The sequence below is a fragment of the Mesocricetus auratus genome, unplaced genomic scaffold (genome assembly GCF_017639785.1).
Source record: "Mesocricetus auratus isolate SY011 unplaced genomic scaffold, BCM_Maur_2.0 Super-Scaffold_100676, whole genome shotgun sequence".
NCBI classification, from domain to species: Eukaryota; Metazoa; Chordata; class Mammalia; order Rodentia; family Cricetidae; genus Mesocricetus; species Mesocricetus auratus.
Genome location: NW_024429266.1, coordinates 186,897,612 through 186,923,979, shown reverse-complemented (window position 1 = coordinate 186,923,979; position 26,368 = coordinate 186,897,612). Strand labels below are relative to the sequence as shown.

The following is a 26,368-nucleotide window of genomic DNA, read 5'->3' as shown; positions in this document are numbered from 1 at the left end:
CAGTGCATTCTGTTCTGATCAATATTGCTTATTTCTATGATTATTTTTAAAGAGCTGAAAATAGTCTTTATTTTGTCTTAAACAACAGACATTTATTTCTGGCAGTTGTAGAACCTGCTGGTGTGATGTGTTGGAGGTTGTTTCCTCCAAGAATTTTCTACTGTACTCTGACTGATATGACAGTGTCTGGGGCAGGGGAGTTCCTCCAAAGAGTCTTGACTGTACTTTGAATGGCCAGTTCATGTAGGTTTCTTTCACTTTTATAATTAATTTTAAGTCAGCACACAAGACAGTGAATTTCATTATGACATTATAACATGTAATATGACAAAGATAATTCTTAAAGAAAGATCTTCACTTCCTGATATCCCCTTTATTGCTTTCACTAAATTATTAGAATGAGTGATACATTCAAAAGAGCCAACATCTTTCAATTATAGTTTTGCTAAAATAACAAAATTTTTAGCATCATTTTCGAGGAAAATAAATGTTTCACAGTTGTGCTTCTACGGATTAATTCTGCCACTAATTTTTTTCCAAGATGTCCCAGTCATACATCTTATAGGGTAAAAGTTTCTAACAGTTGTTGGTGTCAGCAATGGGGACAATAAGGATCATTAATGAAGGGAAAATAAATGCAATAAGAGATTTTCCCTAATGGACTCCTGACCTCAAAGGGTGTGACAGCAAAGTGATTAATTACGTATATATTTAAGAGCAATCATGGCTGAAAGGTGGGGATCACAAGGAAAACACTTTATGGCCTTACTCTCTCTTCTTTTAGTCCACTTTCGCGTTGTGACCCTGAACACCTGGCTCAAACCTGTTGATGACTTGGTGAGTTCATAATTTCTAATGGTACAATGAAACTAAAATCTATCAATCAAATCCATTGCTATACAAAGCACCTTTCGGGAATGTAAGTCAGCATATTGCACAATCATGCTTGTTCAAGCCATGACAGCCAAGGTATGGGACCAGCCTAGATGTCCATCAGCAGACGGATGGATAGAGCAGGTGTGGTGTGTGTTCAGGATGGGACTGTGTAGTTTGCAGAAAAATGAATGAAACTAGAGTTCATTGTGTTAGGTCAAATTAGCCAGACTCAAAGGATAAATGCCAGGTTTTCTTTCATATGCAGAATTATATCCAAAACACACACACACACACACACACACACATACACACACACACACACACACACACACACACACACACACACACTATGTGAAAGTAAATGGAATACCATGAAGGTAGAGAAAGAGTTCTGAAGGGAGAAGGGACAGAGAGGGTAGTGGGGGAGAGGAGGAAAAAATACTATGATTTCTCTCATATGGAGTCTAGACTATAGCTATATATTTACACACACAAGCAAAGGGGGAGGGGTCAGACAGGAGGGAGTGATATGAAATGAACTCAGGCATGATACAATGATATGTATGTATGAAAATATCATAACAAAGCCCATTATTTATACACTCACTAAAAGAATTAATTAAAAACTAAACCTGCGGGGCAATACTATTTGGCAAAAGAATGTCTCACTAAAGTATTAATCTATGTTTTTTTCTTTCAGTACCCTTTAATCACCCTTCAGGTAAGAAATCTACTTTCCATATCCAATTTTAAAACATTCAGGTTAGGAATGGCATGCTTCCAGGTTTTAGTTTTACATAACTAAAAATTAAGATGATTGAAAAAATGTTAAAAGTAGGTTTAAAATACAATTTTGAAAACTCTGAGGATACCTAGGAGTACTGGTTTCTTGGCCATGAATCCCCAAGAGTAATGTGCCAGGAATTTGAAAATAGAAGCTTGTTAATTTTTCCCACTCTATGTTATAATTCTAAACCATACAATCATTGATGAATAAACATACCTTGTTGATTTTTATTACATGTCTTGCACTTGTCATGTGATTTTTGGCTTGCAGCTTGCTTGTAAATAGCAATCAATCCCTGTATTCTTTTTCTCTGCATACAGTATGTGCTGCCATCATTAGTTAACTCTGGAAGTTAATATGGGATCTAGGCTCATAAGTCATAGTTATGTGGGCAAACACGGATGCTTGCAAACTTCCAGCTGACCTGTCTAATATTTGGATGCATTAAGGTCTTCATATGGGTGACCCCCTTGACATGACATGAGTTTCAAGTTAGCCAGTCTTACGTTCTCTTCACTGCTCACCAGTTTCTTCACATCTGATCCAGCTAATGCTGTGCTCTGCCAAGAGAACCCTAAGATTGGTTAACATTGGCTTAGATGAGTACAAGTTCACCATTCACAAGTCACAGCGAGTCAGTGTGGACACTCAGAGGAGCACCGGTGTTACCCAGTGTGGGTTTTAGCCTTAATGCCCATGACATCTGGTTCTTTTGGAAATAATTTATTCAGCTCTGTGACATCCACTCACATCTAAGCCACCATGGGGTCTCGTGGGTATCCCTAAAGGGAAAGAGGTCTAGGATATTGAATGTTCTAAATTTTAAAGTAAAGGAAAACAAATCATTAAAAATCTTTGAAATAGCCGGGTGGTGGTGGTGCACGCCTTTAATCCCAGCACTCGGGAGGCAGAGGCAGGCAGATCTCTGTGTGAGTTCGAGGCCGGGCTGGACCGACAGCCTCCATAACAATACAGAGAAACCCTGTCTCGTAAAAACCAAAAAAAAAAAATCTTTGAAATAGTGACAGTTTTATTCCCTTGTATAATCGGTTAAACATGATCTCTTTAATCAGAGTTGGAAGATATAAAATGTTTATGGAAGTAAGCTTGTGTGTGTAGCAGTGTGCTGAAATCAAATGGAGACTGCATTCTGACAACGGACTGCCTTTTAAATCACAGAGATCCCATGTAGCTGCATTTCTTTCTGTTTTTATTGAGTTATATGTTTTTCCCATTCTTCCCATTTTCTCAGGAGATCGTGTCTTTTCCCCCTTCCTAGGCAGATCCATGTATGTCTTTTTAGAGTCCTCTTTGATGCCTAGGTTCTCTGGGGTTGTGGCATACTGGTTGGTTGTCATTTACTTTATGTCTAATATCTACTTATTAGTGAGTACATATTATATTTATCTTTCTGGATCTGGGTTGCCTAACTCAGGATGGCTTTTTCTAGTTCTGTCCATTTGCCTGCAAATTTCGATATGTCATTGTTTTTTTACAGCTGAGTAGTACTCCATTGTGTAAATGTACCACATTTTTCTTATCCATTCTTGGGTTGAGAGGCATGTAGGCTGTTTCCAGGTTCTGGCTATTATGAATAATGCTTTTATGAACATAGTTGAGCAAATATCCTTGTGGTGTGAGTGTGTATCCTTTGGGTATATGCCAAAAAGTGGTATTGCTGGGTCTTAAGGTAAATTGATTCCCAATTTTCCGAGAAACCACCATACTGATTTCCAAAGCAGCTGTACAAGTTTGCACTCCTACCAGCAATGAAGGAGTGTTCCTCTTACTCCCTATCCTCTCTACCATAAGCTTTCATCAGATGTGTTTTTGACTTTACCCATTCTGACAGGTGTAATATGGAATCTCAGAGTTGTTTTTTTTTTCATTTCTCTGATGTCAAAGGATATTGAGCGTTTCTTTAAGGGTCTTTCGGCCATTTGAGATTCCTCTGTTGAGAGTTCTCTTTATAGATCTGTGCCCCATTTTTTTATTGGATTATTTGGTCTTTTGATGTCTAGTTTCTTGAGTTCTTTGTACATTTTGGGAATCAGTCCTCTGTCAGATGTGGGGTTGGTGAAGATCTCTTGCCATTCTGTAAGCTGCCGTTTTGTCTTGTTGACCATGTCTTTTGCTTTACAGAAGCGTCTCAGTTTCAGGAAGTCTCAGTTATTCATTGTTGTTCTTGGTGTCTGTACTACTGGTGTTATATTTTGGAAGTGGCCTCCTGTGCCAATGTGTTCAAGGGTGCTTCCTACTTTCTCTTCTATCAGGTTCAATGTTGCTGGATTTATGTTGAGGTCTTTGATACACTTGGACTTGAGTTTTGTGCATGGATCTATTTGCATTCTTCTACATGTCAACATCCAGTTATCCCAGCACCATTTGTTGAAGATGCTTTCTTTTTCTGTTTTATAAATTTAGCTTCTTTCTCAAAAATCAGGTGTTTATAGGTGTATGAATTGATACCTGGGTCTTCGATTCTATTCTATTCATCCACCTGTCTGTTTTTATGCCAATACCAAGCTGTTTTCATTACTGTAGCTGCACAGTAGAGTTTGAAATCAGGTGCAGGATTGTTTTGGCTATCCTGTTTTGTTTTGTTTTTCCATATGATCCATGTGGTTGTAATCAGATAATCCATGACCAACTTAGAGGTGTAAATCTGTGACAAAAATAATTTTTACTTTTAACTAATTAAAATAATATTTTAATCAAAGTAAATAAAATCAATGGTTAATGAAATTAATAATGTATTGATTTAATATACATGGGTATTTTGCCTGATGTGTTTGCACCACGTGCATGCAATACCTGCAGAGCCAAAAAGATTGAGTCAGATCTCCCCTGGAACTGGAGCTACAGATGGTTATGAACTACCACGAAGGTGCTGAGACTAGAACCTAGGTCTTTTTGAAGAGCAACCAGCGCTCTTAACCACTGAGCCATCTCTCCAGCCCCTGGGGCAATCATTTTAAATGTTTGTTAGGATTAGTAACCCCTTCTGTAATCGGTTATGAGTCCACTTTGCTTTGGGAACACTATTCTGAACTAATTATGCTGAATTTTTAATTTTTTTGCTTATACTACTCTGCTTTTGAAAGATAAAATCAAGGTTGTCAGTTATAAATTATTTTTCATATGAATTTTAGTTTTAACAGAAACATCGATTATGTTGAAGTAGTCACATTGTATCAGGGATTTGAGGTTATTAGCTAAGCATTAGTGTAGTTCACTCTTTACTTCCAGTAACTATGGAGAGCACTCACAATAAGGAAAGCTTATTTTCACATGCAACCTCTGATTGTCCTTCTTTACTGTTTTCAAGGATCCTGAACACAACGTGATTTTTCAGTGGAAAAACGTGACCACTTTGAGAAACATCACCCAGCTCTCATTCCGTTTGACTCCAGAACCAATGTTTGGGGATTACACAATTGTCATAAGAAAACAGTCAGGAATGACAGTGGTGTATCCATTCACCGTTAATCGAGATGGTAACCAAGTATTGCTTTTGATTCTCCTGCAGATAAGTTCAAGGCAACCAAACAAAGCTTTCTAGATCCAGGCAAAAGCAGCTGAAGCCAGACTGGGTCTCTGCTGTCTGCTTTTCTGTCTCATCCTTGGTTCTCTCTTTGCCTCGTTCTGATCCTTGCCTGGCCCTCCCTTAGTTCAGAGCTATCTCACTTCCTGAAATTCAGATAACTCTCCTAGAGAGGATCTAATAGCTAGAACATAAAAAAGGTGAATTTTTGAGGCTAGACAAAATAAATAAATAAAAATAGATAGACCACCACCACCAAAAGCAAGCAAACAAACAAACCACAGACCTGGGTGTACCTCGGGGCACTTGGAGGAAAATGGCATGCATGGAAACAGTTTGTTCTAGTTGCAGTAGCTTTGCTCTCCAGGGATTGTCAGCTGAAAGTGTGTTTCTTTGTTTCAGTATTGCCCAAATTTGAAGTTGAGGTCAGTGCACCAGAGACAATAACTATTGCAGACAATCAATTCCAAGTGGTTGCATGTGCAAAGTAAGTATATACTTTATATTTATCCCCACAGGGATAAAAGTATGCTATTTACATACTTACATTAAAATAATTGTAGAAAATTTTAAATGTTTGAAAAACAAAGAAAGCATGAAAACAAACTACAGTATGTTCTACCAATTGCTATCACGTTATAGCTGATTTTCCTATAACACTTTGTGAAAAAATTTCCCTGATTATACTTATTCTTTGCATATAATCTAACACTTAAAAACACACAGCTCTATATTTTTGCTAGTCTGTCTATTCTAATTCCTTGCCTTGTAATCATATCTTTATATACAAATAACAATTTTACTTAATTATCGTTATACTATATAACATGTAATCTATTACATTGTGTTTTCTAGTAATTAATACATTGGTGATAGATATCTTCTGAAAAACTGTATAATGTCCTGGTTTAGAATTGAAAATTGTTTACTTAAGAAAGACTTCTCTAACAGTAATCACCAAGTCAAAATATATAATGATCTTTTAGTCTTAAAAATGTCATGTCGCTCACCTAACTCCAGCAACCGGTGTGAAAGTACTGGATTCCCTGACCCTTATCATCATCGAATGCTCTCATTTTCAAAAAGGAAGGGAAGGAGGGACAGAGGCAGGGAGGGAAGGAGGGAGGGAGGAACAAAGGAAAGAAGGAAGGAAAGAAGGAAGGAAGGAAAATGGGCTAACAAAATTTCATAGACATAAGGAAGTTTATAATTTACTTTGAATTTATTTGAGTTTCCTAACAAAAACATCCTATCTGCTCTTGGGAACATTTATCCTCTATTTGGGAAATTATTTCTGATGCCCTTTATCCTTTTGTGATCTTTTTTTCAAATTTATAACAATAATATAAAATAGTGTTTATTAGGTGGCAGCCACAAAAATTATCCCCACAGTGTCATGAGCTAAGTATTGGGATAGCATCAGCTTTGGCAGTGTTCTGATGACAGCAGTTACACCTGGGCAGTTTGGCTTCACATCTATTCTGCCAATAACTGTGCCATCCTATGAAGAACCACCTGGTGAGAGCTGCTGAATGCTTTAACAGGTGACATAAAAACACTAAGCTTCGGATACTCTGAATGTATTGAAGCTGCAGTCTAGAAAGGGCTGCCTGGTGAACACATGATGGGGCAGGGGCCTTCTCCCCAGAGAATTGTGGACTCTGTCTCTCTCGGGGAAAGATCAGGTCGTTTCTCTTAGTTTCAGTGCAGAGTAGCTGGATGTGTTCCAGAAAGCTCATTTTCCAATCCTTCTGCCAGATTAAATACATTTAAATGTTTACTCATATAGTTTTTCTTCCCTGATATTTTAGGTAATCTAAAACTGAATGTCACTGTGAATTTGGTTTTGTTTGTTTGTTTGTTTGTTTGTTTTGGAAACCAGCCAGGTCCCCTTTCATAAGTCAATTTCACCTAAATTCTGTGGAGAAAATAGCCTCAAAGGTGGTTAGATGGAAGTGCTCAGCTTCAGGACGTCACATGGATTTCTGATGACGTCCATACATGTCACTATGTACTGCCTACTTGTGATCATGGATGTACTTTTTCCCACTAGGTACACCTATGGCCAGTCTGTGCAGGGAAAAGCTCAGATCCGAGTGTGCAGAGAGTTTTCCTCCTCTGGGCATTGTAAGAGCAATAATAATGAAATATGTGAGCAGTTCACTGAACAGGTACAGATCATGCGCTTGCTCCCGAAGAATATTCTCACTCATTTCTCATAATGATTTTATTCCTCTTACAAAAAGGATTCACAGTGCTTTTGCTGTATGGTTAGCGGAGGTTAGAGCTAAGAAAATGGAGATAATGCAATGTTTAAAATAGTGCCTTGACTTCTAGGTGCTTTTGCCTGTAGGCTTTTAGAGCTACAGAGGGGCTCATTGGCCTCCCTATGTCCTGTACTAGCTGGATGTTGTCCATGATCTTTCCTTGGAGAATCCTTCCCCGGGCAATTCATTTGGAAACTCCTGCAACCCAGAGTGTTCTGTATGCATTGTTCTAGACTTCTGTTCTCCTCCATTCTAAATCCTGCTTATTAAAACCTCACCTGTTCTGCCAGGTTTATCATTATTAATATATTTTTGTGCATATCTGTAAGTCATTGATCTTAATTTTCATCTTTTTAATTCCTTTTCGAGATTCCTTTTTTATTCATCTACATGATGGATGTAACAAAACTGCCTAGACCAAATTTTGAGGAGCAAATAAATTAGTGTAGCCTTCCAATGTCTAAAGTTTGAAATTAGTAAATATTTCATATTTTAAAATATAACTAAAATTACAGTTTTCTAGTTAACATTCTTAGTTGTGAAAAATTCCCTTTCCTCTATTTCAAAATAATAGACCTTCACAGGTGTTGCTGTCCTTCATTTAAAGGGTGCTGGTCCATCTGTTGTTAGCGTTTATTCCAGGGGCAGGTTCTTATTCAGCTTTATTCTAATTCTTTAACTGTTTCAGGCCTACATTACTTCCAGGAAAGCGTCCTTGAATCTGTAAAGTATAGATGTCTCCCTTCTCTGGATGTTCCTCTTCTCTCATGTCAACTTCCGGCTTTAACTCTTTCTCTATTGGTCCAGTAACTTAGTGAGGGAGGCCTGGGTGTACAGGGTAGGACGCACCCATGCCAAAATTCAGATCCCTAACTTTTTCATTATACCTGTTTATTTTTCAGCTGAAAGATGGCTGTATTTCTCAAACTGTCAATACAAAAGTCTTCCAGCTATACCGCTCTGGATTTTTCATGATATTTAATGTTAATGTAATGGTTACAGAACTTGGAACAGGTAACAATAGAATTTTATGGACAGCTTGGGAATACATAGTGACCCACTGAGGAAAAAAATCATTCTTAATTTAATTTAAGTAGCAGTATCATTGTTAATCATGAATTAATTGTTGCTTGAAGGGATAAAAAGAAGCATCTTTTAAAGATGGCTTTTGCGGGGAACAGAAGCATTGAATCCAGGTCCTCACACATGCTTAGGCAGTCAGCATTCTACCACTGAGACCCATGCCCTGCCCTGGTGGGTTTTCTTCAAATGATTATTTCCTTCCTGATGCTGTTTCATCATTTCTTACAGGTGTGCAGATCAGTAAAACACACCCCGTGTTTATCACTTCGGTGCTTGGCAGTGTGAGCTTTGAGAACATGGATTCTTTCTACAGGAGAGGGATCACTTATTTTGGAACCGTAGGTTTGCCCAGACTTTTAAGAGGACCTTGTTTGGTTTCCTTTGTTCACAGATTATCACTTGGAATTTTCTAGACACTCTTTCCTAGGTCCATGATCCACTATGGATATTACTAGGTCTGATATGTTTGCAAAGTTCTAGGCTAAAAGAAAGCAATGTATAAAATGATAGCCTCTCCTGTTTTATATGTAAGTGCAAGTAGTAGGATGGATATTTCCACTCACTGAAATTTCTGTTAAGTGGCCACTATTGTCACAGACTGAAAATTCCCTGTAGGAATGTGAAGTTTTGTGTCATAAGAGTGTTAACATTTCTGCTTCTGTGCAGCTTAGGTTTTCTGGTCCCGGTAATGCACCGATGGTGAGAAAGCTTTTGCAACTGGAGCTCAATGGCAAGTTTCTAGGAAATTATACAACAGATGGGAATGGGGAAGCTCAATTTTCCATCAACACTTCAGAGATATTCGATGCACAGATCAGCCTGAAAGTAAGATATCCCAGGGTGGGTGGAGAGTGAGGAATCCCATCGAGGCCCAGTGCTAGGGACTTGGAGCATGAGAAGGTTCTTAGATGGTAGCATATTTTCTGTAACTTGCTTGTCTACCCAGGACTCAGTAAGAGCAGAGCTCAGACAGTGAGATGCTGGTGCTCTCTTACAGTGACTCTATCGTGGCCAGTATCTCTGCTGTGGAGGTAGAGTTGGGGTGTGAGAAAACCTGACCTTTTCCCTTACATAATGCTGTGCAAGGATGGAGAGTTGCTGTGAGAGCTCTTTTCTGAAACTCACATAGAAGTTTGTGATTAAACAGTTGGTCACGACTCATATACGGGTAGTGGATACAGATCTTACATCCAATTCTCTGACTGTAATTAAAAGTCAGAGAATAAAATTAATAGTAGTGATGCCTGTAATTCTAGCACCCAAGATGCTGAGACAGGAGGATCTTGAGTTGCAGGTCACACTAGGTTGCATAGGCACCATCTCCCAACACCCAGAGCACACCACACAAAGTAAAGAGCATAATAGTTCACTGTTGACCCAATTAGACAATCGCATAGCCATGTCTTTTTTTATATACAAGAAAGAGAGAATGGTGCTATTATCTCCCCTTGTGTGAGTTCTCCCTTCCACCACAACGGCCCCAAGAATCAGCCTGGGTGGCAAGTACCCTCACATGCTGAGCCATCACACCAGTCTCCCCAGTGACAGCTACGGTCCAGGTTCCTCCCTGCTCCAAAGAGACAAGAAGCCTTGCATCTGAAGTGCCTCCCCTGTCTGTGGAAGTGCCCGTCATTCTAAGGTCTTCCCTTTGCTTCTGTCATGGCAGGCCACTTATGTCCGACCTGGAATCTGCCATCGTCCCAGCTGGTTGGACCCTGAGTATTTGGATGCCTACTTCTCAGTCTCACGCTTTTACTCCAGAACCAACAGCTTCCTGAAGATCCTTCCTGAGCCAAAGCAGCTCCCATGCAGTCAAGAGAAGATGGTTTCAGTACTGTACTCCCTAAATCCTGAGGCCTACAAGGATGCCTCAGGCGTGAACTTCTTCTATTTGGTAAGTCTCAGTCAGTGGATCTGTCTGCTCCACATCACCTGGTTCAGGAGGTGTCGTCTCTCAGGCCTCATCAATCTGAGTGAGCTCTATGTACCCACTTGGCTGCTAAGTAGTCCTGGCTCTGCTAAGAACACAAGAACAGGCTTACAAAACAATCCCAGGCTACCTGAGTTCCCCTAAGCCTGAAAAAGTTGCTTCTTCAGTCATTCTGTCATGCTTCACGTCAAATATTTATGAGCCTCTTTGAGGGTAAGTAACATGGAAAGCTCAAAATGAAGAGCAGTAAAGGAGCTGCTCTCATTCCCTCTCATGAAGGCTTCCTGGAGGGTGAAAACAGACTTGGAAATTAAGCCACTTCCATCTCCCAGCTGTTTCCTAGTCCTCAAGCACTTATGTCCACCCTGGACACATTGTTCACATTCTCTAAGTGGAAACGATCCACTAACTGGAAACAACTGTGGAATCAGTTAGACTCACAAACTACGTTAGTAGGCTTGAGGCGCTGTTAAAGAGTTTCGTGTGTTATCAAGTGACCTGTCAGCTTTGTAGGCACTCCATGTCCCAGCATGGAGCAGAGGCAGATGACAAACAATGGGCAGGTAAAGCCACCAGCTTGCACATGAATTAGATGGCTTCACAAAGTTCCTTGTGTTTTCTCTTTTCTGGCCTAACATGTTTGAAGTTCCCTTTTAATATCCATTTGTGGAAGCTATCTTGTTACAGGACAGAACAATCGCTGGGTCAGTCCACGATGACACAATATGGTGTTAGCTGCAGTACTCACATGGGTTAGACCACGATGACATGTTACAATGTTAGCTGCAGTACTCACACGGGTCAGTCCACGGTGACATGTTACAATGTTAGCTGCAGTACTCACACGGGTCAGTCCACGGTGACATGTTACAATGTTAGCTGCAGTACTCACACGGGTCAGTCCACGGTGACATGTTACAATGTTAGCTGCAGTACTCACACGGGTCAGTCCACGGTGACATGTTACAATGTTAGCTGCAATTCTCACGCAGGGTTTTCTTTGTCTGGCACAGGTGATGGTGAGAGGAAGCATCTTTCTCAGCGGACAGAAGGAAGTCAGAAGCCAAGGTGGATACGATGCTCTTGTTTTGAAAAATCCACTTTATCTCCATGCTTTTTTTTCTGGGAGTTAGGATGGGCACTTATTCCCACTTGCAGTTGGAGAGTAGTAGATATCATGACTTGAGGTAACATACGGGATAGACTGAACAAGGAGATTGCTACCTTTCTATCATTGCTCTCGTCTGCTTTCTGTTACTGTGATAAAACACGGGCCAAAGCAACGTGGAGAGGAAAGGGTTTACTTCATCCTATATGTCCATCATGGAGGGAAGTCAGGGCAGGAACACGGAGGCAGGAATTGGAGCAGAAACCATGGGAGAACACTGCTTACTGACTTTCAGTCTGTCTCCTTATACCTCCCAAGTCCACCTGTCCAGGAATGGCACCGCCAGAGCAGACTGGGCCCTCCCACATCACTCATTCGTCAAGAAAATGCCCTATAGATATGCCCGCAGGCCAATCAGAGGGAGGCAATTCCTTAATTGGTCTCCTCTTCCCAGGAGACTGTAGCTTGTGTCAAGTTGGCAAACATTAGCTGGTACCAACACGGTCAGCTAACCATGTCCACTGTAGCAGAGTGATGTCTAAGACGTCGCTATTGTAATGTGATCTTCATCTGTGTGTAAGTCCCCGCTTTTTATTTGTGCTGGAATAGGACCCAGTTTACTTTTTCTACCTGCAAACCATTCTCTTTCACCTAAGCAAACGCAGATATGAGTTAGCACCATGTCGTCTGTGAATTGCCTGTTTCCCCAGCCTGGAATGGAAACTTCTCATTCCCGATCGGCATCAACGCTGATCTGGCACCGCTGGCTGTCCTCTTTGTCTACACTCTCCACCCCAGCGGGGAAATCGTTGCGGATAGTGTCAAGCTCCAGATTGACAAGTGCTTTAAAAACAAGGTGATGTTTCTTCTCTCAGCAGCGTGAGCATTTTGCCTCCCGCCACTTCCTTTATAAAATTTGTTTTTACATTAATCTACTCATTTAGTGTGTGCGCGCGTGCATGTGTGTGTGTGCGTGTGTGTGTGCGTGCACACATGCATGTGTGCCCATGAAGTGAGTGCATGAAGATCAGGGGACAGTTGGCAGGATTCCATTCTTTCCTTCCTCCATGTGGTCTCAGGGATCCACCTCAAGCTGTTCACCTTGGTAGCAAGCCTTCTTCCCCTCTGAGCCATCCCGACAGCCCCGTCTGTCTGACCCCCTCGTACTCTTCATACGGTAATCCCACAGTTAAGTTACTAAGGAATGGGAGTGGTGAAAAGTCATCTTCAAGATGCCCGGTCATGGGGATCCCGGGCATGGTGAAAGGAGATGTTCCTACAGGGAACTGAGAATGCACAGGAAAACACACATACAGAAATCTGTCGGGATTTGTTAGGGAAAAACAAGATTTATTCACATCCTCTTCGTGTGTCCTCACTGCCGTCCTTTCTCTACTTCAGGTTAGCATAAAGTTCTCAAAGGAACAGGACCTACCTGGCTCCACCACCAGGCTACATCTTCAAGCAGCCCCTGATTCCTTCTGTGGCCTGCGAGCAGTGGACAAAAGTGTGCTTCTGCTGAAACCCGAACAAGAGCTGTCGCCTGAAAGTGTAAGCACCCTTGTTCCCCCAAGCCGTGTGGATGCAGGCCCTGCCCTTTGTGGGATACTTTGACTTGTGATGGGACATGCTGGGGACATCAAGTCTTCGCTTCTCTCTTCTTTCCTCAGTAACTAGGATAGGTCGTTAACTACATGGGTTTCCTGTCTGGCATTCATAGTAATACAGAACTCTATAGATAACTGTAAAAGGTTAAGGACTCTAAAACAATGTGATATTTTAAAATCATAGTGAGAATTTTTCAGTTGGTCTCTGTGCCTTTGACGATGTTGGATTTTGTTCTCAGCTCTCAGTAATTTCCGAGGTTGACCCAGGCCTATCTTTATCTTCTTTGTACCAGCCTTGAAAACTGGTTTTTCATTTCATTTTGTTTTGTTTTTCTGGGAGTCCTGGTTCCTTTAATAGGAAATATTTCTCTAGTTCATCTTTTTCTTAAGTAAAACATATCCAGTCGAGAGTTATTTCTGCTCAGGTGATACAAGACACTGCCTTACCCTGGACTGCATTTCTGTCTATTAAGTTTATTTCCTCAATTTTACATTCTATTCCATTGGTTTTTCTTTTCTTATGTCTGTCCCACAGTTTTAACGATAGAGATTTATTTTTGGTAGGAATCAACTCCTATGGCGAGGGCACCCCAGGCATCTCAACTCCAGGACACCCCTTTGCTATTTCAGTTGATTTTTAATATCAGCTTACTTCTAAGTTCTCTAGCTCAAGGAGGGAAAGTTAACTGGTACTTTTACTCTAAGTACATGGGGTCTACAAATCAATTTCATCATTGCCCCCTAATGGGGGAACATTCTAATTCATAATTTGGCTTTATTTATTTTTTTGTTTTCATACTTTTCCTGTCATTTATGAGCTATATTTTAAATAATTTTCTTATGTAAATCTTTGTTTATTCACAACTGTGTCATAATAACTCTGTTGCTGTTATACACAAGTTTTCTTCCACTAAGTATTCTACTGTTAATTATGTACCCAGATGCATAGTAATTTACATTTTGCTGAATTCCTTTAAGTGAATTATATTTTTCATTGTTTCTCTGTGTGTATTACATTGCCATCAAATAGAAAATTTCTTTTCTCACCCTCTCTCCCTGTTTCCCCTTCTTCCTCCTTTTTCCTTTCCTCCCTCCCTGTGTCCCTCCCTCCCTTCCTCCCTCCCTCCCTCTGTCCCTCCCTCCCTTCCTTCCTCCCTCCCTTTCCTTGTTCTTGCCTCAGTAGAAACCATAGTGGAACTTGAGCTCCTGCTGACTCATATATGACAGCCTCTTGACAACTTTCTATGTTTGTTTTATAAAAGTTGGCCCATTTAAGTATTGTCTCTCAATTGGTGCCAGTTTGGCCTCGTTTCTCAAAAGATCAAGATAAAATATTTATTATTTATGTGTGTAATAGTTTGTCTGCATATATGTCTATGCATGCTGGAAATCGAGCCCAGGTTCTCTGGAAGAACAGCCAGTGCTCCTAACCTCTGAACCATCTCTCCCAGCCCATAGATTAAGAGTTTTATGTAGATTGCCAGATTCATTTTGTTGAAAACGAAGGAAGTCTTTATGACTTATGAACTATGCTCTCTGAGACAACGGTTATGTTCCTTTATGTTTTATTATATTAATTACTGGCTCACCCATCGTTTCTGCTGAGTTATAAACTGAATGTAAAGTGGATTCTGGGGAGGTTTTGTTTGGTTTGGGTTTGATGCTCTGCTACATCACTCTTACTTAATTTTGTCGCTGCTGTTTTTAGCAGGATTTTAAAATCTGTCACTCACATTAGTGTAGTTAAACGGCTGAGAGGTTGCGTTAGCTGCAGTGTGCCCTCTGTCTCACCCTGATACATCCTCCCTCCTTCCAGCACTATCTGCAAGGGCCAGTTCACACGCTAGTTTCTGTCAGTTACACCCACGAGGTAGCTGCCACCGCGTGAGTCGTGCATTTCAGTGAGTAGAAGCTGCTCCTTCATTTCGAGCCCTTCCCATTCACTAGGAGTTATTGCGTCCAGGGAAGACGGTTCATATGCTGACATGAGTTGTTGCTATATTTCTTTTTAATTTGGTATGTGTCTCTTCTAATGTCTTTGTGTCATTCTCCCTTTGTGCATGTAGTTTCTTAAGCTTTCCTTCAGTTTTACATACATTTTTTTGCAAACCTTCAGAACATGGTATGCTTAATCCTACAGCTAGGAGATTGCAGGAATATTCACTGTCCCTCATAATGGTGAAAGAATAAGTTGTTGATCTCACTCCTTGTTGACTTTTTTTAATTCCTGCATATTCATTGCACATAGCACTGGGCTTCATAAGAATATTTTCATACAAGTCTATAAAGCACTTTGACAGCTTGCTCATTGCTTGGTGCTGTATTTTATATGGAAGGTTTTAATATGTTAATAATTAGATTCAAGCAGCTGACATCATCCTTCTGGTCTGAGAATTCTACTATTATAACTTCAGGCTGTTATCTGTGTGCTAGGCTTTGGAACAACCGAGAGTTCTCCATGACCTCTTTCTTTCTATTTGCTATCCCAAATCCTGCCAGAAATTTTTTCAAATGACGTTGACTACATAAAACACAATTGATCTCATTTGAGTTTTTGGAAGGTTGACTCAGAAATAAATGGTTATGACACAAAATTTTCTAATCCTGTAATTATATAATAAGTGCTTAAAATCACCAAGGACCATATCTTCCTCTCCTAGGTATACAACCTGCTTCCAAATATCTACTCATATGGTTATTTCTACCATGGTCTCAACCTGGATGATGATAGAGTAGGCCCATGCATCCCTCAGAAGGATTTGTTCCACAATGGACTTTATTATACACCTGCAAGCAATGCTGGGGATGGAGACATCGCTAATCTTCTCAGGGTAAGATCACAGATGAGTCTGCAACTTTCCCTATTGTAGCTTTAGTTATCCCCCATCTTCATCTCTCTCACTGGGTAGATCCTTTCTATACTGTGCTGACAGAATATTCATAAAAAGACATGCTAATCCTTCTGGCTTTTTTCTGTTTGCTGAAAAGAAGTTATGTGGCTAAAACCATGGAACCCAAGAGATGGTATTCAATTTATTGCAATACCTCTTATGCATCAATAGTTAAACCGAGAAGATAACTTACAGTCTGTATTCCACATAAAGAGAGGCTACCAGCTACACATGTTCAGGGGTCATACAAGATCTTTATAATCAGAATCATAGCAGTTTAAGAAGAGGACACTGAGTCAGACAAGCTTTAGTTCAAGTCCCAGTTTGCTGTTTATTGTATGGGCACTGTGTACAGGCATGCGCATGCATGTGTGCATACGTGTTTGCTGTTAAGACAATAGTAGCCCTGATTTCCTGGTTTCCCTTAAGCGTAAATGGAAAAAAACATGAAAATATTAATAATAATAAATATGGTGATTATTAGTTTTCTTCCAAACTGTGAATTTTTATGTAAGTCAAATTAAGAAGACTTGATTCCTATGGTACTGGATCACGACTAACACAGAGAATATTATTGTCAGTTTATTGTGACTTTAGGCCTTTCATGGTTTTCTGAGGAAAGTAATTTTTTGCTTCTTTCTTTGAAAGGACATGGGTCTGAAAATCTTTACTAATTTCCATTACCGGAAACCAGAAGTATGTTCATCCCAGGAAAACCTGCACATACTGAGGACATTTGATGGCCCAAAGGGACCAACGATGTACGGTGCTCCAGCTGCTTCTGCCTGTGTGTAACCTAGACCTTCCTATTGGAGTAACAGTAGAATTCTTTGGACTGGGTGTATGTAAGATAAAACCATGTCAAACAGGTCTTGTAGCTGAATTGTAATGATTTGGAACAAGAACTAGAATTTCTACAATTCAACAAGAAAGGCTGGAAATATTTTTGATCATAAAAAATAACTAGCTTCTGATACAAGAAAAAGTTTAGGTTTTTTCTGCCTTTCATAATGTTTTAAATTTTTTGTTTGTTTATTAAGATAGGGTCTTTCACTGTAGTCCAGGCTGGCCCCAAAATAGATGTGAAGATGGCTATACAGGGTAATACAGGCAGCAACTAGACATGGTGTAAGACAACTCAACAATACTTGTTTGTATTGAGAAATGGTCTCACGTAGCCCAGGCTGGCCTCAAACTTGTTATGTAGTCAAGGATGACCTTGAACTTCTGATCATCCTGACTCTACCTGTCCAATGCTGGGGTTTCCAAGCATACACCACCATGCCCAGCTCCAAAGTTATTATTTTGATGTAGAAACACTGACAAAGTGCATCCTATGCAGCCTACATGCCACTCCTATAAAGACAAATACTCTGGAGAATTAGAAATATTAACTGCAAAAACAATGCCAGTGGCATAGCTGGCAGGTATTGGCATGTCAACCAAGACTCAGGGCAGAGATTTAATTCATCCAGATTTGCCTGAAGGTGATTTGTTCTTTGTTGGAACTTTTTAACAAATATAGAAATTTGAGCATCAAAATAGTGGCACCGGGTTGAGATTTGAAGTAATCAGTGTTAGGCCCTAGGAGCAAATTTCTGTGTCACTCATGTTGAAACATACTAGCTTTGATAAAGTTAAGAGCTCAACTCAAGGGCCAGGGATATGGCTCAGTGGGTAAACTGCTTGCTGTGCAGTCATGAGGACCTGAGTTTGATCCCTAGAACACACACACAAACTCGCACACATGCACAAATTACACACACACACACAAACTCGCACACATGCATGAATGTACACACACACAAACTCACACACATGCATGAATGCACACACACACAAAAACTCCCACACATGCATGAATGCACACACACACACAAACTCACACACATGCACGAATGTACACACACAAACTCGCAAACATGCACAAAGGTACACACACACAAACTCACACACATGCATGAATGCACACACACACAAACTCACACACATGCATGAATGTGCACACACAAACTCGCAAACATGCACAAAGGTACACACACACAAACTCACACACATGCACGAATGCACACACACACAAACTCGCACACATGCACGAATGCACACACAAACTCACACACATGCACGAATGCACACACACACAAACTCACACAGATGCACGAATGCACACATACAAACTCGCACACATGCACGAATGTACACACACACAAACACACACATGCATGAATGCACACACACACAAACTCACACACATGCACGAATGCACACACACAAACTCACACACATGCATGCATGTACACACACACAAACTCACACACATGCACGAATGCACACACAAACTCACACTCATGCATGCATGTACACACACACAAACTCACACACATGCACGAATGTACACACACACAAACTCACACACATGCACGAATGTACACACACACACACACAGCTTAACTAGGCATGTGACAATGAAGGACAGCACATACTTTTGCTGTTTCTGCATAAGACATTTCTTTGCATCTCTCTCTCTCTCTCTCTCTCTCTCTCTCTCTCTCTCTCTCTCTCTCTCTCTCATTTTAGTTCGTGACGCCGTAGACAGCATCAACCATGCAGAAGAGGCCATCAAAGAGACAGTCAGGACACACTTCCCCAAGACCTGGATATGGGACCTCATCAATGTAGAGTGAGTTTCATTTTTCTGTTACTTCTTAGGTGTTTTTTTCTTAATTTCTTCCCTGTATGTCTCTATCTCTATTTTTCTTCTTTTGATTTGTTAACTTTTATTCCTGGGCAATAAAGTGATAAAGTATTGGTAAAAAAAAAACCAACCAAACAAAAAAAGTCATTCATTTGTATATCCTGATCACATTTGATGGTTTGTTTATTTGTTCTGTTAAACAGCTTTACTTTCCCACCAAACCTTCACTCCTATAAATTTCATGCAGGTATATATATGCTACCTGAACTTTTTAAAGGTATTTGTAGAAATGTGGCATTTCTAAGGTTCAATTCTACAGACACTCAGCTAGACATATGTAACCTCAGTCACTGTGCTTGTGTATGTTCTGCATAAACTCAGGTATCCAGAGGACAGATGTCACCCACAGTCTGTCTTCTCAGTTCCTCAGGGTCAGCAAATATCTCGTTCCTTGTCCCCGATACTGTAACCCAATGGGAAGCCAGTGCCTTCTGTGTGAACGGGGAAGCTGGGTTCGGCATTTCACCCAAAGCGTATCTACACATCTTCCAGCCCTTCTTCATTGAAATTGCCTCACCCTTCTCCGTTGTCCAACATGAACAGAGTGATGTGGTTGTCAATGTCTTTAGCTACCTGACTACATGTGTAGAGGTAAGTCACCACCTTTGACCTGGAAACAAATATCCAGCAAGCTAAAGTATTCACTATTATTTTCATTAAATGTCACCATAGCTTATTAACAAATGAAAATTCATACTAAAAGGAAGTCACTTCTTTCTATAATCTTTAGGGATAATAAATCAATAATAAGCGCACGCCTTTAATCCCAGCACTTGGGAGGCAGAGGCAGGCGGATCTCTGTGAGTTCGAGGCCAGCCTGGTCTACAGAGCGAGTTCCAGGACAGCCTCCAAAGCCACAGAGAAACCCTGTCTCGAAAAACCAAAAAAAAAATTTAATTTCTTATTTTATTTTCTGAGTATGATTGTTTTGTCTACATGTATGCACATGTACCATGTGCATTTCTGGTGCCCACAGAGGCCAGAAAAGGACATCAGAACCCCTTGAATTGAAGTTATTGGCTGTTGTGAGCTACCCCATGGATGCTGAGAACTGAACCCAGGTCCTCTGCAAGAGTAACAAGTGCTCTTAACTGCTGAGTGAACTCTGTAGCCCCAGAAATAATTGTTTCAAATCACAATGACTTGAAATTAAAGTGAGAATGACATTTTGTGATTATACATGTTCTACTATTTTGTGAATTTATGAATGAGTCCTTGGGCATCTTTTTTATTTTGCTAAGTTAAAATAAAGAAAATCTTAAGATGAAAATGTCAACTTCTTCGACGACATTGAAGAAACCATTGTGCAATAAACTGTAGAATTTCAAGGAAAGGAGAGAGAGAAATTAAAGTGCTACCCCTGTGGCCATTATTCTGTTTTTAGATTTCTGTTCAGTTAGAAGCATCTGAGAATTATGAAGCAAATATCACCACCCTGAGTAACAATGGCAGTGATGTTCTCCAGGCTGGAGAGCAGAAAACATATGTCTGGACAATTATACCAAAGACACTGGGTAAGCAGCAGTCTTTCATGGATTGATCCACATTTTATCGACCTCTGCTTTTCTTAGATTTTCTGAAGAACCATGTTTTCCTTCAACATCATATTTTTAATTTCCTTTATTCATTTCCCTATATTCAAAATTCTTATAATTTCCTTGTTTAAAAGTATTTTATTTTCTAGCCGGGCAGTGGTGGTGCATGCCTTTAACCCCAGTACTCGGGAGGCAGAGGCAGGCGGATCTCTGTGAGTTCGAGGCTGGGCTGGACGGACAGCCTCCAAAACAATACAGAGAAACCCTGTCTCGGAAAACCCAAAAAAAAGTATTTTATTTTCTGTGTCTTATGTATGTGCCTGAATGTATGTAATGCACCATGTGCATGTGGGTGCCTAGGGAATTGGGAACAGGGTGTTCCATCGGAACTTGGTGGTTGTGAGTTGCCTTATATGGGTGCTAAGGACCAAACCCAGGTCCTCTGCTAGAGCAGCAAGTGGCTTTAAACACTGAGCCATCTTCCAGCCCTGTATAGCTGCTTGTTGTTAATACTCTGTGGAACAAAACTCCATTCATTCACATAAAAAATATAATAAGATTAAAATATGGCACAAATGCTGATGTGTGTGACTTACCAAGTCCATATATCATATCCCAAATAAAGACCACATCTCTTTAATGCTACCCTGATTCTGGCATTTGCTGCATTACCCAATAGTCACATAAAATGCCACTTTTACAGAAGTTTCTGCACAGCCACAATCATCAATTATGAGAGTCACTGGGATTATTTTTTAAGCTAAATGTACTAAATAGGTCACTGGATACCCAAATCCAACCATTGAATCAAATACTGAGGACTTTTCTCTAGTGCCTGGCAGTTCAGAAGAAGTCTCTTGTTGATGATATGGGAGAAGGAGGAAGTTAAAAGTTTAGTGAACCAGAAAGGCTAAATGTAGATGCTGCTTAGTCTGGGAAAGCTTTTCAAACTTATGTCAATATAATTCCTTTATTCAATTCCTTGTATTCATTGTATTATCATCAGTGGAGAGTATAAGGTTTTTTTTTTAGTTCAGTTGTGATATTGATTCAATGCAGACCATTTTTTCTATTAGACTTAAGCTTTCTTGATTCTTAGTCTATGTAAGATCTTCGAATAGCTCACTCTGCACTTGTTGCTATGTCTTTGGGACGCTCACCGACAGTGCGAAGCAAAGAAATGAGCAAAACTGACAACAAAGAAACAAACAATATGCTTCTTATGTCTATAGCACACAGGCAATGTTAAGCCTTGAGAGTAAGCTTTCCCAATCCTCCAGCTTCTATATACCAAGATACTAGAGATCAGTTTTGATTACATACTGTGATACCACAGAAATTAAAATCAACGATTTCTTGCCAGCATTCAGCTATCTCTGGCGGCCCTTGTGCTGTATCAGATCTTACTGTTTTCCTTTCCTGATCTTAGAAAACACTGGAAACCCCAGTTATTACCACGTGTGGTGGTATTTTTTCTTTGATCTTGGGAAACATTAGAAGCCCTAGTTACTGCCAGGAATAGTGGTGCAAACCTTTAGTCCCAGCCCTCAGAAGCTTCAAACAGGCAGGCAGATCTCTGTGAATTCTAGACTTGGTCTATGTAAGTGAGCTCCAGGAGAGCCAGGACACATGGTGAGACCCTATCTCAAAAAAGAAGAAAGGAAGGAAGAGAACCTCCAAATAGCTGGTGTTTATTGCCCAATATCATCTTTATAAACAATATCAAGGTGTTGGCACAGGTTCATAGAATGTTGTCTTCAAACTTTGTAAGTTGGCCGCTGACTGTTGCTGCGTCAGCATTGGCTGCGATGCTGGCATTCGGTGCTCCATTGTTGGCTGGCAGCTCGACCGTTGGCACTCCTCTGACTGAGGCGACCATGGCGGCGTTGGCAGCGCTAGTGCGGAAAACTCAGGAATATGTGAAGACCAAGGAGTTCCGGGATTACATAACCAGCACCCACTTCTGGGGTCCTGTGGCCAACTGGGGCCTTCCATTGGCCGCCTTCAAGGATATGAAGGCTCCCCCTGACATCATCAGCGGCCGCATGACGACAGCGCTCATCTTCTACTCCATGGCTTTCATGCGCTTTGCCTACCGGGTCCAGCCTCGAAATTACCTGCTGTTGGCGTGCCATTTTACCAATGTGGTGGCACAGAGCATTCAGGGGAGCCGTTGCCTGGTACACTACTACTCTGGTGGGGCCAAGGCCCGCAACCCAAAGGCCAAATAAGCTTCATGACTGGGGGATGGGAGGGGCAGCCTGACCCAGACTTTGCAGCTTGCAAGCGCTGGACTCTATTCCTCCTAAAGAAAGGCCAAGGAAAACTTTGGTTTGGACTCTGAAACAGTACAAACCCAATTAAAACCTGCAGTTTGGTTAATTAAAAAAGAATCAAATTGAAAAAACAAAACTTTGTAAGTTCTAAGGGAGTAAATGAGTAACTTGAAATAAGTAGAACAACATACCATTGTCTTCTCTCCAGATAGGAAAAGAAGCGGGTAGATCTAAACTTTGGTATGATGGTAGAGTTTGGTTCATCTCAGTCAAGACATGATTGACAGACCTGAAGCGTCTCCCATTGGAGAAGGTATCAGTATCCTTTATCTTATGCTTGGCAATATTTTCCAGGTAAAGTAAGTATTACGATAGTGGCTGCATCCAAACAAAGTAGTGCCTGCCCCAATGATGCCAGTAAGCAACAAGATGTCAACTGGAAAGACACCGTAGTCAAAGGCTTACTGGTAGAGGTATGTACATATGAAATACCAAATTCTTCCAGATGAGAAACAGTGTCTAAGAGATAAACTAGGACATTCTTGAAAAGGCTTAATTGACCACAGTTACTTTTGACATAAACCTTCTGCTTTGAACAAATTACAGTGTTACACATCCATCCTGTCTTCAATCAATTCCTCAGCCCCTATTGGGTAGGTGGCTTGGTGGGAGAATATTTGAGTAGCTGGGCATAGCTCTGGGTTCTATTCTCCACATCTCCCAACCCAACCAACCAACAGAGCCTCACTAAGGATGATGAGGCCCCTTGAAACATGCTTTGTGATTTCTTGACTCTCTTCTTGACGTGAAGCAGCCTGTACATCTCCTGCTCCCCACACTTCTTTTCAACTGATCCTAAAGTAAAGTATGATCTTAATCCCAGGGTCTTGGGTTGGAGCCCTGTGTTGGACACCAGATAAAGTGTGACCCTAATTGGTCTTATCAGTAAAAACCCAGAGTCAGATATGGAGGCAAAAGCTGAAAGATCAGACAGGCAAAGGAGCAAAGGAACAGACACAGTCACCTCTTACCTCTCTGCATCCTCAGACTGAAAGGGCAAGATTCTGTCTATGCCCTGCCTTATCATTTCCTGTCTCTGCCCTGTGTTGTCACTTCCTGTCTCCTCTCTGTACAGACCTCCAGACCTCTGTGGTTAACTAATGCTAGCTCTGCCCTCTGATCTCTAGGCAATCTTTATTTGTCAGAACACAAAAAAAATCAACATATTAAAGTCCAAGAGAGAAATCCATGTGCTCTTTGCTTATGAGCAGTTCCCATTAGTCTCCAAAAAAAAAAAATCAGCAGAGCAGTTGAAAATGTCACTCAATGACACAGGGTTAATTTTTGTTTGCTTGTTTGTTTGTTTGTATTTTGAGACAGGGTTTCTCTGTATTGCTTTGGAGCCTATAGTGGCAAACTCACAGAGATCCACCTGCCTCTGACTCCCAAGTGCTGGGGTTAAACACATGCACCACCAACACCTCTCGACATAGGATTATATTTGCACAACCTATGGGAACTGAGGGCATTAAGGGGTGTTGACACTGTAAAGGGACATCCACATAATAAGATAGGGATAATAAATGACTCTCAGGAACAACCCTGGGCCAGCCATGTCTCTGGTAACTGATATTTGGTCTCTTTTCCTTCATGGAAAAATGACCCAACTTATTATTCTGTTCTCATTTTTGCTTACTCTCTAACAGCCTGAAGGTATTGAAAAAGAAACAAGCCAGAGTTTCCTTATCTGCACAGAAGGTAAGACAGCTCTCCAGATGGTTAGATGATCCTAGGTAAATCTGTAAGCAATCTACTTCCTTGACCTGTGCACAAGTCACAAACCATGAGCCCACTTACCATGTACATGCATTTTAAGTTTCTCTTGTAGGCTTTACTTTATTTCATGTTTTTTCTCTTTTTTTTACATTTTATTAATTTGTTTTTGTTTTTTATTTATATATTCTTAAATTTAAATTAGAAACAAGGTTGCTTCACATGTCAATCCCAGGTCCCTCTCCCATGCTCTCCCACCAACACCGCCCCAATACTCTCTCCTTTCCCCAGGTGAGGCCCTCCATGGGGGTGTCCAGAGTCTGTCATTTCATCCAGGGAAGGGCCTAGACCCTCCCACAAGAGTCCAGGGTGAGAGTGCATCTCTCATTGTGGAATGGGCACCCAAAGTCTATTTGTATGCCAGGGATAAATACTGATTACCACCCAAGGTCCCATAGACTGCCTCAGCCTCCTCACTGACACCCACATTCAGGGGGTATTGATCAGTCCCATGCTGGATTCCCAGTCATCTGTCTGGGATTCAAGAGCTACCCCTTGTTCAAATCAGCTGTTTCTGGGGGTTAAATCAGTCTTAACCCCTTTGCCCATCAGTCCTCCCTCTCTGTCACTGGGTTCCTTGAATTCAGCTCAGTGTGTAGCTGTGCGGGTCTGTCTCTGCTTCCATCAGTCATTGGTTGAAGGTTCTGTGTCCAAGACTGGCACTCCCTGATCCATGTCTAAAATCCATATATGACAGAGTACATACCATGTTTGTCTTTTTGTGACTGGGTTACCTCACTCAGGATGGTTTCTTCTAGTGCCATCCATTTGCCTGTGAATTTCAAGATTCCATTGTTTTTTTCTGCTGAATAGTACTCCATTGTGTAAATGTACCACATTTTTTCTATCCACTCTTCGGTTGGGGGGCATCTAGGTTGCTTCCAGGTTCTGGCTATTACAAATAATGCTGCTATGAACATAGTGGAACAGATGTCCTTATTGTATGAATGTGCATCTTTTGAATATATGCCTAAGAGTGGAATTGCTGGGTCTTATGGTAGGCTGATTCCCATTTTTCTGAAGAATCACCATACTGATTTCCAAAGTGGCTGTATGAGTTGGCACTCCCACCAGCAGTAGAGGAGTGTTCCTTTTTCTCCATATCATCTCCAGAATAAACTGTCATTGGTGTTTTTGATTTTAGCCATTCTGACAGGAGTGAGATGGTATCTCAGAGTTGTTTTGATTTGCATTTCCCCGATGGCTAGGGATGTTGAGCACTTTCTCAAGGGCCTCTCAGCCATTTTAGACTCCTCTATTGAAAATTCTCTATTTAGTTCTGTAGCCCACTTTTTAATTGTATCCTTTGATGTTTTGGAGACTTGCTTCTTGAGTTCTTTGTAAATTCTGGAGATCAGCCCTCTGTCAGATGTGGGGTTAGTGAATATCTTTTCTCATTCTGTGGGCTGCTTTTTTGTCTTGTTGACTGTGTCCTTTGCCTTACAGAAGCTTCTCAGTTTCAGGAGGTCCCATGTATTAATTGTTGACCTCACTGTCTGTGCTTCTGGTGTTATATACAGAAAACAGTCTCCGGTACCAGTTCATTCAAGGGTACCACCCAATTTCTCTTCTAAGAGGTTGAATGTGGTTGGATTTATGTTGAGGTCTTTGATCTATTTGGATTTAAGTTTTGTGCATGGTGATAGACATGGATCTATCCGCATTCTTCTACATGCCAGCATCCAGTTATGCCATCATCATTTGTTAAAGATGCTTTCTTTTTTCCATTGTATATTTTTAACTTCTTTGTCGAAGATCAGATGTTCATATATATATATATACATATATATATATATGGGTTAATATCAGGGTTTTCAATTCGGTTCCATTGGTCTACCTGTCTATTTTTGTGCTAATACCAAGCTGTTTTCAGGAC

At 40.7% G+C, this 26,368-nt stretch overlaps 2 protein-coding genes across 3 annotated transcripts in view; both read left to right on the top strand.

The window, feature by feature from the left end:
• The window catches only part of LOC101822348 (ovostatin homolog), a 47,930-nt gene that overhangs the window by 1,904 nt on the left and 19,658 nt on the right, over positions 1-26,368 (top strand). For both annotated transcript variants that reach the window (XM_040737943.1, XM_040737944.1), the window contains exons 4-22: positions 785-837; positions 1,577-1,597; positions 4,992-5,160; positions 5,610-5,694; positions 7,261-7,378; positions 8,377-8,488; positions 8,786-8,895; positions 9,224-9,382; positions 10,224-10,451; positions 11,501-11,555; positions 12,306-12,451; positions 12,997-13,146; positions 15,863-16,033; positions 16,742-16,880; positions 18,671-18,773; positions 19,211-19,439; positions 20,233-20,362; positions 23,014-23,132; positions 24,366-24,417. In XM_040737943.1, the coding sequence (XP_040593877.1) occupies positions 785-837; positions 1,577-1,597; positions 4,992-5,160; positions 5,610-5,694; positions 7,261-7,378; positions 8,377-8,488; positions 8,786-8,895; positions 9,224-9,382; positions 10,224-10,451; positions 11,501-11,555; positions 12,306-12,451; positions 12,997-13,146; positions 15,863-16,033; positions 16,742-16,880; positions 18,671-18,773; positions 19,211-19,439; positions 20,233-20,362; positions 23,014-23,132; positions 24,366-24,417 (2,349 nt within the window). The remainder of the gene's footprint in view (positions 1-784; positions 838-1,576; positions 1,598-4,991; positions 5,161-5,609; positions 5,695-7,260; positions 7,379-8,376; positions 8,489-8,785; positions 8,896-9,223; positions 9,383-10,223; positions 10,452-11,500; positions 11,556-12,305; positions 12,452-12,996; positions 13,147-15,862; positions 16,034-16,741; positions 16,881-18,670; positions 18,774-19,210; positions 19,440-20,232; positions 20,363-23,013; positions 23,133-24,365; positions 24,418-26,368) is intronic.
• LOC101838802 (mitochondrial pyruvate carrier 1 like) lies at positions 22,182-22,795 on the top strand. The gene has a single exon (XM_013123622.3). The coding sequence runs from the start codon at positions 22,192-22,194 to the stop codon at positions 22,612-22,614; it is 423 nt and encodes a 140-aa protein (XP_012979076.2). The 5' UTR covers positions 22,182-22,191; the 3' UTR covers positions 22,615-22,795.